General features: G+C 35.5%; 1 protein-coding gene across 1 annotated transcript; it reads right to left on the reverse strand.

The window, feature by feature from the left end:
- Positions 1 to 4,714: 4,714 nt before the first annotated feature.
- LOC138336262 (cysteine and tyrosine-rich protein 1-like) lies at positions 4,715 to 11,466 on the reverse strand. The gene is made up of 4 exons (XM_069285676.1): positions 11,207 to 11,466; positions 6,620 to 6,749; positions 6,091 to 6,272; positions 4,715 to 5,765 (listed from the first exon to the last, which is right to left on the reverse strand). Exons 1-4 carry the CDS (start codon positions 11,259 to 11,261, stop codon positions 5,572 to 5,574), a joined length of 561 nt encoding a protein of 186 aa, XP_069141777.1. The 5' UTR covers positions 11,262 to 11,466; the 3' UTR covers positions 4,715 to 5,571.
- Between the last annotated feature and the right edge of the window lie 2,493 nt (positions 11,467 to 13,959).

A 13,959-nucleotide genomic window follows, 5' to 3' on the forward strand; every position in this document is an offset into this window, starting at 1 on the left:
CTTCATAATTTCAATTAATTAGGATAATAAAATCATAATATTGACCATCTATTTGTTTACTTTCTTATTTCTTAATGATAAAAAACAAGATTATTTCATCAACAATTAATTATCCGACACCATGCAAGGTATCGGGCAGATACGTATATCAAATATCACAAGATACATTCGTTTCAGAACCTAGATGGGTAATGAAGCACATTTCAGTTGCCAAGATAAAACCATAAAATGGTCAAGAGTCTTCTAGTTGATCTCATTTTTTATGATTTTAGGACACCTACGACATACTGTCTAAAAACTTATTATACCAAAGCAACAAGTTAAGGAGACAACACTATTGTCCTATTCTTAGGATCTATATGAGTAAGAATTGATTGTTTTTGACAATGAACATCATACGCTGCTAGACATTATTAAAAAAAAGTATTTTACGAAAACATTTCAGTGAATTTTATATTGATTTTAAAACCAATAAAATGACAGTCACAAGAAATGATTAACAAAACACATTTTGTTCACATTTTGATCCCAAGTTGATAAATGATACCTGTTGGAAACGTGTACAATACATAAAAGTAATTACATATTTTATTCGGCCCATCAGAGTTGTAAAATACTAAAATACTCACATATCTCAACTACTGCAGTTTATTTTGCGTTACAACAAACAGTGGAATTGGTAAGTCACAGCATATGATACTAAAGGTAAAATTTTGGGTACAGTTTCTAGAGAAGACGTCATAAGGTATTCATCAGGCGCAGCCAACAGTCTGTCACAATAAAATGATGACCATAAATATCATATAAGAATAATAGACAACACACATGCATATTGATTATTTTCTTTTGTGATTTTTCCTCGGGGGCCTTTTAACAAATCATTAATCATTATAATGTGGCCTTCGACTTTAAATTTATGTTACATTATGTATAATTGTGTCTGCTTGACTTCCTGGTGCAGATATTGAATTTTTGGGATAATATTATGAATAGAGTCGATTGAAATTTAAATACAATATTTGTATGTACATGCACCTGCTTTGGAAATTTCCAAACTGCAAACATTTATAAATAGACTATTCATATTAAAATGAACGGAATTACAATATTCCTGGTAGAAATCTAATTAGATTTCTAATTCCGCTCCACTACGATGCTCTACGTTACGCATACATAAATACTATTAGCCGTTCCGAAGATTTCGTTGGCGAGACGCTGATTGGCTAACCACAAGGGTCACGCTGAGGTGACCCCGAACGGGGTATTACTGTTATTAATTGTTAGATCTTGTATTACGTAACGTACGTAGAGCATCGTAGTGGAGCAGAATTACAAGTCTAATTTTGATTAGATTGTCCTGGTATCCACTTTTAACTGTTATCTAATATTCACTACCTATTTGTGACAAACATATCCCATATGTTGTATCCATGTGTACCTTAGCAAAAATAAACAATCGTGAAACGCAATCTCAACACATTTGTGAAGACAATGTGGGGCAACTTTATTTTGAGTAAATGCACCTTTGTTCGGACGACGCTGCCGCCGGCTCAGTTGTTTAAATGATGGGTATTCTAATCAGTTTTAACGACAATTTCTAAATCAAGACAAAAATATTTTCTCGTAATACCAATTTTATGAAATTTCATACGATTACTTAGAACTCCCTACGCACTGACTTTAGAGAAGATATAATTACAAATTTTGTAACAAACTAAAAATCAAAATTTCACTAATCAAGTGATAAAGCTAACCATTCGTTAAACAACAGGGCCCAGAACTCGTAATGTATATTCTGATGCACGTGATACTGTCAATTCTTAATATAGTCACAGTGCCTGTATCAGTAAAACTACTCAATTAAAAATGTTTGATCCTTACAAGAGTGACATTACAAGACAGGATTACCGTCTCATTTATAGCGTAGATTGTTTACTGTGTTCAATATAACACATAAAAGAAATATATTTTGACATTTATACGTGTAGTTATTCAAAACATTTACTAATATGAATAAGAATCATTTGCTAGGTGATAAACTTATACAAAACTTATAATTTAAAGACACTTCATCACATCTACTCCGGGAATATATGATAATTCCTAGGAATGTTTCTATAGAGGCGTGCAAACGTTCCGAGAATTTTCTAAGTGAAAAGTAAAATAGAATGTAACTTACCAATATGTCTATTGCACTTGTATGTTTTGGTATGAATTGGGTATAATAGAAAACATTTTCTCTTCGAAGAGCCCCATTGAATAACACTACCAGGAAGCTTAATGTCATTTAAACAGACAAAGAGTGTTTGGTCTTATTATCATGTAAATGCACGTTAGCGAAGCTATTGTATTTCAATTTTGACCTTTACAAAAACGTGTCTCTTGTTGAACGACAGTTGCCGTGAATACAGCAATGGGTTAGGACATTTTCGATTCAACTGGTCATAGTTGTCTTCAATTTTTCAGCATTTCTTTATTTATCCATAGTAGGTACTGTTCACAACCAATCAATAATTTAAATGCAGTCTTACTAATTTTATCAATTCGCTAGAGCAACAGTTTGTTTGTTTGTTTGTTTGATTAAATTTACGTCCTATTAACAGCTAGGGTCATGTAAGGACGGCCTCCCATGTATGCTGTGTAATGCGTGTATGTAGTGCAAGGTGCGTGTTTTGAGAGACTGCCATATATTCGTGTTATGTCTTCTTTTATAGTGGAACTGTTGCCCTTTTTATAGTGTTATGTCACTGAAGCATGCCGCCGAAGAGACCAGGCAATACAACCCACCGGGTCACGTTATACTGACAACGGGCGACCAGTCGTCCTACTCCCTGTATGCTGAGCGCTAAGCAGGAGCAGAAACTACCACTATTATAGACACATTGTGACGATTTTATTTTCACTATCGACTTCTTATTTAATATTATACAATACCATTCATATTACAATTGAAACCATTGATAACCAAACACACCACTTGTTATGTTGATAATATTGTTTTTTTTAACAATAGGTTATTAATTTCGAAAACAAGTGTTGCATGTTATAAATCCATAGCTATTGCGATTGAAAGTGCTCCACAGAACGGCCTCAAATACAAATGCATTACACGATGCAGAAATCAATATCAAAACGTATTTTTTTATGATTATAAGCTATTGGACCTTATGGAAATTATTGGAATTTTATGTTTACACAGTTAAAACAGCCTTAACCAAAACAGCAGGGAACCCAGTTAATAGTTCGAGGAATACAGGGTATTCAAGTCAGCAGAGGTTAATCATCGAGAGTCAAAACAATGGTTTCAAATTACGACAAATAATGCAATATTGTGTGAAAATATATACTTTAAAAATGGCGAGAGTAGATTTTTACGAAATGATAGACTATTGATTATATTCGCGTGGGATGTGAAAAAAAATATTCATCGTTTTGGTTTTTTTCAATTACTTTTTTTATAAAAAGTGGACTATGAAACGATATATATTCTAATTTGCATATAATAAGATAGTTTTTTAAAATCACGTTATTTCCGCGTATACAAATTTTTTATGTCGTCGTTATTTTCTTCATATTCGCGATCAAAATCTTTTACCGACATCATTTCATTAATATACAATCATAGACACACTTAAATTCGCATTCGAACTCACTTAAAATTTGTATCTCGCAAAAATAAAGTGGTTTACAGCACTCAAAAAGTCTCTTACTAATTTTTTCTATGGAAACCGTTGCAGAAATGCCAATGATCAATGTGGTGTCAATGTTGTTTTGTGGGTACTTTCTACTAACCTTCAGTCGTCTCACAGTGACGTTCCACCTGGCAGGCATTTGTATTACTTGTGAGTTGGTGGTGAAAACAAACTTTTATCTGAGATTAAAATTAGTTTCGAGAATCGTTTATGAGACATTCCCTTGCCGAAGATCGACAATTTCTATTTCTCTCTACCAGTATTCCAACGTGCTTTACGAAATATGCTTAGCTTACATTCCGCCAAGCAGACATTTTTATGACTTGTGATAGAAAGTGGTTAAAACTGACAATGCATATTATACAAATCCAACTAGGATTAAAAAAGTAATTTCAAGAATCGTTTATGAGACTTTCATTTATAAGACTAGCATTTTCTTTTTCTATCATTATTTCAAAGCGCTCAATGAAATAGGCTTAGCGTTATTGATATACAACCCAGATCGGATAGATTTCAAACCATTAGCCAGCGTCCTGGAATACACGTTGGCTTTTACACAGACAAGGGAGACAACAGTTGCTTTCGCTGAAGGATCAGTACCTGTGCCTCGCCAATCTTCGTTTTGGGTTGGTTGTTTGCTGAACGTTCAATTAACAGCCAGTGTCAGGACGGTCTTCTGTGTATGCATTGTTTTGGGAGACTGCAGTATTTTTGTGTTTTGTTTCGTTTAGGCCCTACTTCTTCATTTTTGCTCTCTTACTGAAGCATGCCGCTAAAGATATCGAACACCCAACCTCGTCATATTTGAAAACACAACATTCATAACAAGGATGAGAAGAGATTTGACAGAAGGCAGCCCTTTCTGTAACAATACGTGCATACGTATACAGACATTGAGTGGATCTCCTTTTTTTACCAGTCAAGCACGTTAGAGTAACATTGAGACATTGGTTACTGAGAGATTAATTACAATATAAATTTATAAAGGTATGTTTGTTACATTTTACACTCAACACTGACAATTATAGAATAGAAACATTCTTTATTCAAATTAAAAATGATAAAGAAACAAAAATAACAAGATCTTAAAACAATGATACAATGTGAATGTTTTGGCAATTTTTTTAAATAAAAGCAAATCTTATTCTTATTACAAATTGGCGAATAAATTTATAACATGATTTAACATAACAGTATTCGAAGATCAGTATTGTATTAGTTCGTTGTATAGTGACGTTTCAGCGACAGTCTCCTTGACGACCATCTTCGATCGCCGGGGTTACGAGCACATACGATCTACACGGCCCAGGGATACGTCATATCAAAACTGAAGGCAGGTCAGGAAGAAAAAAACTTCAGGCCTCCAGAAACTTCCTTTGAAGAATTAGAGAGAGCGATACTCTACTTCAAAACCATTCATTGTACCGTCATTCGATTCTTTGGTGTACATCAAAGGACCAAACTACCTGCTCAACCGATGTCGCACACAGAGCCTTTTAATATTCCTATGACATATTCCAAGGATGTAGAAACCGTACATGATCGTAGCCCCTGGAAATCAAGGATGCCTGGCGAGCGACCAGTTCAGGATCAAAGTTTACGATAATCGAAATCAGCGGGTCAAGTTTTATCAACGTATAGATCAGAGGTTGATATAAAAGTACAAGAATACTATTGATAAAAAGATATTTTATGATTGATTTGTGATGTGTAATTATTTCTGAATGGCAAGCAAATTACTATTTATCAATTACATTAATACACTTTATAATATATCACAGTCAAACTTCAAACGTGCATTCAGTATACTGCACGTTTAAAAACACATGGGCGGATTTATTAGCTGGATAGTAAATTCTTGGAAGAACACGTGATTGGTTTAATTCGCAGAATACTTCGGTGGAGGAATGGATTGTCCTTGATCGTTTGGAAGCGGCGGGTAGGCTGGTCCCTGGGCCATATACGCTGGTGGGGGTGGAGGGTAGGCCTGCCCGGATGGGGGATAGCCTCCCTGCCCTGGGTAAGTCTGAGATGGATAGGCCCCGCCGTGTTGAGGATAGGCTGGTCCTTGGTCTGAAGTGATATAGAAAAAAAACCCAAAATATATCTACATGAATGGTTCACTACAACGGTAGCATTATACGTCTTTATATACAAATTATAAACACAAACAATTAATGGTGATAAGTGTCTTTACCCGAAGGTGTAATATCTTTGGATGGCTTGCATAATGCAACTTTTTAATCAACCAATACGATTCTATTTACTGTGAGCAATGCAAACGTGCTTGAATCTGATAATTTTTATAAGCAATTTCCAGTCTCCTAGATTATTTGAATACATATCTATACTTTCATTTTGATATCAATTATCGCCACACAGAAACCGCCTCACTTACTGGTGTGGTTGGTCGTGTTGATGACCGCAACTGTCGCCTGTCCTGTGGTGTTAGGGTAAACAACTCGTCCCCGGGTAGTTCCAGATTTGTTACAAGCAGAACACATGCACACGATAATTGATATCAGCACTCCTAAACCAATTAAGGACCCGATCACTATTCCGGCTATGGCGCCACCTGTCCTGTAAACGAAACAGCAGTAGACGTCAATCGGGATCCTTCGGCACTGTCCGTTCGTTTACGGAAAATACCGAAGGTTCCTGATAACATAAGATTTTAGGCCCAATATATTTGTAAATTTATATATGATGTACGTAACTTTGCAAAAGACTGAATTCTGTTTTGTGACATAATGCATTATAACAACAAATTACATTTAGTCCAATTGTTTGATAATGCAAGATGTTTATAAGCTTGAGATACGATTTTGATTGTGTGTGAATTTTTACACTTTTGAATTTTTCAACATTGTCATCATAAATGAGATATATTTGTGAATGAACGAGTTGTCTTTATGCTTGCCACTTACATGTAACTACAGCAGTACCGGTTATACGTATAGCCGCAGCATGAAGTCGAGCAGTAGATGTAATTCGAAGAAAGGGCATAATAGCCTCTTTCGAAGCATATCTCTCCATCAACTGGTTGTGCGACTTCAACTGAAAACAAAGTATAGTTAGAACGTAAGAAGTGATTAGTGATTAAAAACAACCTAAAATATAATAGTTTCATGATACCAAACAAATTTTGAAATAACCTTCCTGTGTATTGAAGTTGAATTACAGATGTAATTGTACTTAATGATTTGTAAAAGTAAGGATTTAATTATTTGATAAAATATGCCGAATGTAAACATATATGCATAACGATTTATTTGATGTAAAATATATAGTTATGTCATGATCGGATCGATCACCGACGAGGTATAGTTATAACTCAATCGGTACATAATCTGGCTAGTGTTCGGATGTTCAGGGTTAAAACCTCAGTCTCGCCGTGCATTTTTCCACTTCTATCCTGTTGAACACATATTCAATATAACCTGTGTAGAAAATCGGTGACAATGTAGCTCGATTAACAGTAAAAAGGTAAATTATAATAAAAAACAAACCTAAACACTCTTTCTGATAGTCAAGATACTGTCTTATTTGAAAAGAAACAACATGAGGCCCATGGGCCTTAACGGTCATCTGACTCATTGCACAAAACAACAAAGTTACAGTATTAAGTAGTTGTTAACAATTAATATAATATAATACAAGGAACTCCTTTGTTGAATATGTAAGTTTCTGAAATAGGTAAAGGTCATTTGTTGAACAAACTTGGTAGCCCTTCATCCATATATGGTTGTAACCCATTCAAGGATTAAGGAGGAGTCAGATTTTAAAGCCAAATTTCAGCAAAGCTCCCATTTCGGACCCCGCCATTCTATATCCATGGGTTTTACCTCGGTAATTTATAAAATATGATTGTCCTCACCTAAAGTTCCCCCTTCTGATCCCCGCCCCTCTGTCCCCAAGGGTCGGACCTAATTCGTTTATATTAAAATACGATTGTCCTTCCCCAGTGATGTTTCACACAAAATATGGATGCATTAATCCGCTCAAGGGTTAAGGAGGAGTAGGCTTTTAAAGCCAATTTCATCAAAAATTCCCCCTTCTGAGCCCCGCCCCTCTATCCCCTGGGGTGAGATCTAACTTGTTTACATAAAATATGACAGTCCTTCCCTTATGATGTTTTACACAAAATATGCATGAAATCCACTCAAGGGTAAAGGAGGAGTAGGATTTTTAAGCTAAAACAAGTACTCATTGTAACGGACATCAATACATAATCCCCAAAACGACCCTCTCCCTCCTCCTCCCCATCCCCACCTGCAACAAATCAAGAATGTGCGTGAACATCCTAAACAAATTTTTGAGGTACTTTCACATTCAATGAATTGCCGACTAAAAATTGAAAACAGGAGGTTGGTCCAGCGACAATTTTCAAAAGATCAGCATCCTTTAATACCCCGTTATACTAATTTTCATTGAAATTAAAGACCGAAATAAAAAAACAGAAAGTTGGCCCAGCGGCCATCTTGGAATACGAAAATGTTTGCATGTTGAGGATTTTAAAGCTTAAATTAAGGAAATTTTCTACTTTTTGGGCCCCGCCCCTCTGCCCCTAGGTGTCGGGCCAGGCTCATTTATATAAAATATAATTGCCCTTTCCCAACAACGTTTCACACTAATTATGGATAAAATCCATCCAACGGTGAAGGAGTAGTAGGATTTTAAAGCTAAAATTAAGAAAATTTGCCTTTTGGGGCCCCAACCCTCAGCCCCTAGAGGTGGGACCAGGCTCATTTATATAAAATATGACTGTCCTTCCCTAATGATGTTTCAAACCAAATATGGATGAAATCAACAAAAGGATGAAGGAGGAGTAGAATTTAAAAGCATAAAATAAGAAAATTTGCCCTTTTGGGGCCCAAACCCTCAGCCACTAGGGGTCGGACCAAGCTCATTTATATAAAATATGATTGTCCTTCTCTAATGATGTTTCACACCAAATATGGATGAAATCCGCTTAGCGGTTAAGGAGTAGCGTTTTAAAGGAAAAAGTTTACGCACGGCGTACGGCGGACGACGACGAATGAATCACGCTGACTATAGGTCATCCTGACCTAAAAATACAATACGCAGTATATTTGCATTCCAAAAAAGGTATAATAGTAATCTCTATAAACAAGAGGGTTTTAAAGGAGCACCCTGTGGAACACACGCAGGGAAAGTTTATTTCTTGTTGGTTTGTTTGTTTGTTTGTTTGATTTATTAACGTCCTATTAACAGATATGGTCATGTAAGGACGGCCTCCCATGTATGCGGTGTGTTGCGTGTATGTTGTGCGAGGTGAGTGTACTGGGAGACTGCGGTGTGTTCATGTTGTGTCTTCTTGTTTAGTGGAACTGTTGCCCTTTTTATAGTGATATATCACTGAAGCAAGCCGCCGAAGACACCAAGCAACACACCCCACCCGGTCACATTATACTGACAACGGGCGAACCAGTCGTCCCACTCCCTGTATGCTGAACGCTAAGCAGGAGCAGAAACTACCACTTTTATAGACTTTGGTGTGTCTTTGCCAGGGGATAGAAGCTAGCACTAGATACTTATAACACTGCTTGGAATGATCGGGTGGTTGATTGGACTTTATACATACGATTGACAGCTAGGGTCATTTAACGACTGTTTGACATGTATACAATATATTTTGGGAGGCTGCGTGTATTGGTGTTGTTCCTGTGGTAATAGGGCTATTCCCATTCAAGCAAAATCCACCTGATCATATTACACTGACAATGGGCAAACCAGCATGCTTAGCGCCAAGGGTTAAGGCAATCTAATTAAAACACAGATCCTTATAACCACTCCGTTCAATAGAGGATCTTACAATATCCCATAAGGGGTCACGTACAGATGGCCTTAATACCATGTGTACTTCAGATCAATGCTACATCATTGAAAACGTCATTTCGCCCCTGTATACTTATACAATTAGCTTTGTTGTGCTCCCTGGTCGAGATGACTGCCTACAGAAACATAATTCTGACAGTTTTTTCAAACTATTTCGTCCCTTAAAATTCACTCAAAATGCAAGCAGCAGTTTGATAGGTCATTTTCAAAGGTCACCTGGACATGACCCCTAATGGGACCTGATGAAACGTAAATATAATAAGGATCTTTATTTTAATCAGATTGCTAAACACTCTAACTAGATAATATATACATGTATGTAATATGCATCCTAACTCCATACACCAGTGAACAACGAAAATACTAATTATTTCTTAAATGAATACAAATCAAACGACGAAAAACCAAGTTGTTTATCATCGACCCATAAACTATAAATATACATGAATCACAGAGTATGGCATAAACTATCTTCATACATTCATAATTTCAGTCGAAAAAAAAGAATTTGATACAAATTATCTATCTCCAGGGAGAACAATCTAGTCAACGGACTTGTCTGAATTATCTATTAAAACGTAGTATTGATTTAAACGAAGACAGGTAAAGGATTGGCATATTCTGAGAATATAAGATTTATATATTTAAAAGCACGTTTATTTCACGTGTCTAACTTCCTGATACGATGGGCATACCTTTACGTGTGTACGTACTGTAGACATAAAATCAATATACTTGATTTATAGTTTTACATATTGACAACCCGTATTAGATAAGAGCGGGTAGGTTGCGATAAGAATGTAGCTGTGTTTTGACAACATAGCACCCGGCGATGAAGTAAACATACATGTACGTTAATACATGTATCAACTGTAAACTTGCAAAAATGTCTACAATACATGTACATTACTATTACTGAGAACACAATCGCTTACATGATATAACTCAAATTGCAACACTTTTTTAAAGATAACTGTAAAAACATCTACGTAGATCTAGGTGTGTACAATTAGATACCATAAGTTTTTACTTCATGTTTTGTTTGCATGTAAGTAATCCATAGTTTGATTGAGAAGTTACTACAAATATAAGAATTCGTTTAATGAAAGTTTAAACACATGTAAGTTTTTTATTGGTTAAATCACACAACTGTCCATTTAGCAGTAGTCTATTAGTCAATTTCTTATTTTAAAACGAGTTACAATCTCAGTATTTTCATATCTAAGCAGGGATATCAAGCAACAGGGATGGAATATTTTCAGGCAATTAATATTTATCAACGTATTTGGTAGTTCTTGCTCGGGAGATTTATTGTTAGTTTGTATTACAAAATCTAAATTCTGTTTTAAATTAGGAAGCGTTCAATTATGTGTACATCACATAAGTAAAGACATGAAAAAGAATTAACTGTTACATGGATTGTATATGAAATGTAGGATTTCCGAAACAAAAACTGTAAGATATCCCAAAATTTTATAATATGTTACACACAAAGACGTGACAGACACTCCCGCCTGTGATCTCCAAAGACACAATAAACGGTCGTATTGTCAGATTGCTTTGTAAACATCGACTAAACTTACATTTGATTTATAAATATATGTTTCTTGTGTAAAACACTAAACATGACAAAAAGACCTTTCACACATACTTACGTAGAATTGCCACAAACAGTAAAACTAAAACTGAGAAATACGTAGAGGTGGCCATTTTGAATCTCCGCTTCTCCTTTCTTATCGCGAGTCTTAGGTTACGACCCTGATTTGTTTGTCATGTAAAGCCTTACACAGATTACCGGTATACTACTGGAGAGGCGGGTGTGCTGTAGGTAAAATTAACTCATATCGTCGGTTTAGCAATCTTCAAGTGTTGTCTACACTTCCTGTATAAAGTATAAGAAAACATTAGGCCTAGATGCATTTCAGCGGTAGTCAAGAAACCGCTACGTCATCACATTATGACGTCATAATCTTCAAATGTATACCTTGTTTTCGCGCTAACCTTGTAGAAGAAGGCATAGGTGCCTACCATAAATGATTCGATAAAGGATTAACTTGAATAAAATTTTAGCCCATCGTCATCAGATGGTGGGCTATTCAAATTCTTGTTACCGCTATTTCTCAAAAAGTGCTAAAGGGATCTATTTCAAATTTCATATATAGATTCCCCTAGGACCCTAGTTGTGCATATTGCATTTTGGGACTGATCGGTCAACAAGATGGCCGACAGGCAGCCATCTTGGAATTTGATAGTTGAAGTTTGTACAATACCGCTATTTCTCAGAAAGTCCTGAAAGGATCTTTCTCATTCATATGTAGGTTTCCCTAGGATCCTAGTTGTGCATATCGCATTTTGGGACTGATCGGTCATCAAGATGGCCGACCAGCGGCCATCTTGGATTTTGTTAGTTAAAGATTGTTAACGCTATTTCTTAGAAAGTATTGAAGGGATCTGTCTCAAATTTCATATGTAGGTTCCACTAGGACTCTAGTTGTGAATATTGCATTTTTGGACCCCAATCGGTCAACAAGATGGCCGCCAGGCAGCCATCTTGGATTTTGATAGTGAAAGTTTGTGACGCTATTTCTCAAAAAGTACGGAAGGGATTCTCCAATTTTCATGTAAAGTTCGAATTCTTCTAGGGCCCTAGTTCGGCCTATTGCATTTTGTGACCGATTGATCAACAAGATGTCCGACCACCATCTTGGATTTTGGTATTTTCAAGTTTTTGAAAAGTACAAAAAAGAAGTTTGAAAAAAGAAGCTTAATTTTGAAAAGCAAAGGAAATACCCCTCTTTCATTTGTCAGGCATAGATCAATCTTTGGTGGGCGCCAAGATCCTTCTTGGATATCTTGTTATGTTATGAAGATATAATTCAATTTTGATAGTAACGAGCATTTTCATTGGCTTAAACATTTACTTTATCAGCCAATAAAGGAAAAAATGGCGTCGCTGTTTGTAACGTCGCTTCAGATTGACTGAGATGACGGAGTAATGATGTCATAGACAAATGAGTCTTGAAGTGAATTTTAAATATTAAAGAGATTTTCTTTAGTAAATTGAATCATAAGGATTAATTTGAATATAAAAATCTGAGTGTACTATTTTAGAATACACTCAGATTGTTGTGTTATATTTCCACAACATTAAGTTAATCCTTAAATAACACAAACGTCATTAAAACGATAGCAGTACTAGTTCCGTTATCATATATTGATATTACAAGTTAATAATTGAATAATTTGATATTAGGATATTTTGCATGTATGTGTTTTGCGATAAATTTTCCTTTAATGAATAGATTATTATTTTGTTGAGGTTATGAGGGTATAATGATAATGGAGCACGTGTAAATTATGTAACCCCGGCGAAGCCGTCGATTCATTATATTTACAGTTTCCACGCAAATGAATATTATTTATTCTCGAGAAAATGACATTTTTTTTAAATACTCATATTTTTTTCTCTGTCGTCAGCGTCAACGAATTCGATTGAACAGCTGATTGTGATCGAGTCATTCATATGTTCCCAACAAAATGGGGTCATGACCCCACGTTTCCCGCTGCATTGCTATGCCATTGACTATTCACGTAACAACAGAATCGCTACACGTGTTGTGCTATCATTATACACTGATAATGAAAACATTAGAAAGCATGGTTATTGAGTCCATGTCAGCGCAAACTGTAAATATTAATGCATAGAACCATTAGTTGTAAAACACATATTCCGTGGTTTACTGTGGTGTCCGACAAAAATAGTCCCTGGTAATTACTCGTTTTTGACAATCTCTCAAAATGAAAATTAAATAATATATCTAAACTCACGGGAGAGCTTGGTAACCAGAGTGATGTGCTTATCGTGTCGTCATCAAGATATGTTACTGTTACTAAAAATAACCAAAGTAAAAAAAAATAAAAACATATATTTACAATGCATGGATAAAATCAATATTGCAAACGTGTTAGAGAATAAAAATCAATTAACTGATCTTTTTGTCGTGGCTCTTTAACATAATTGGTAGTGCATATCCCAAAATGTCATTTGCAATTGAATCAATATGCCTGATCATAGGCCTGGAATATAACTCAAACTCAAAACGAATGCGTTGATTAATATTTACATAGATGTCGATAAAAATACGTAACTTGGCAAGAGAAGTATTAAGTAAATAAAAAGTATAGCTTTACGATGAATGTTCAAAGCCAGAATACACTGGAAACTCAATATTCACCTCTGGAAAGCCTATTTTGCCTTTCCCAGTATTTATTACGCACAGACAAGGCTGGACTTGAGAGGTAAGTTAAATCACTTAAACCGTACTCAAAAATAGCATTTTAAGAAAAGAAAATATATTTAAATCCTTCTGTATCTTCGACTTATGTAAAAGCAGAAAATATGATAGAC

The sequence above is a fragment of the Argopecten irradians genome, chromosome 12, assembly GCF_041381155.1.
Source record: "Argopecten irradians isolate NY chromosome 12, Ai_NY, whole genome shotgun sequence".
In the NCBI taxonomy this organism is placed as follows: Eukaryota; Metazoa; Mollusca; class Bivalvia; order Pectinida; family Pectinidae; genus Argopecten; species Argopecten irradians.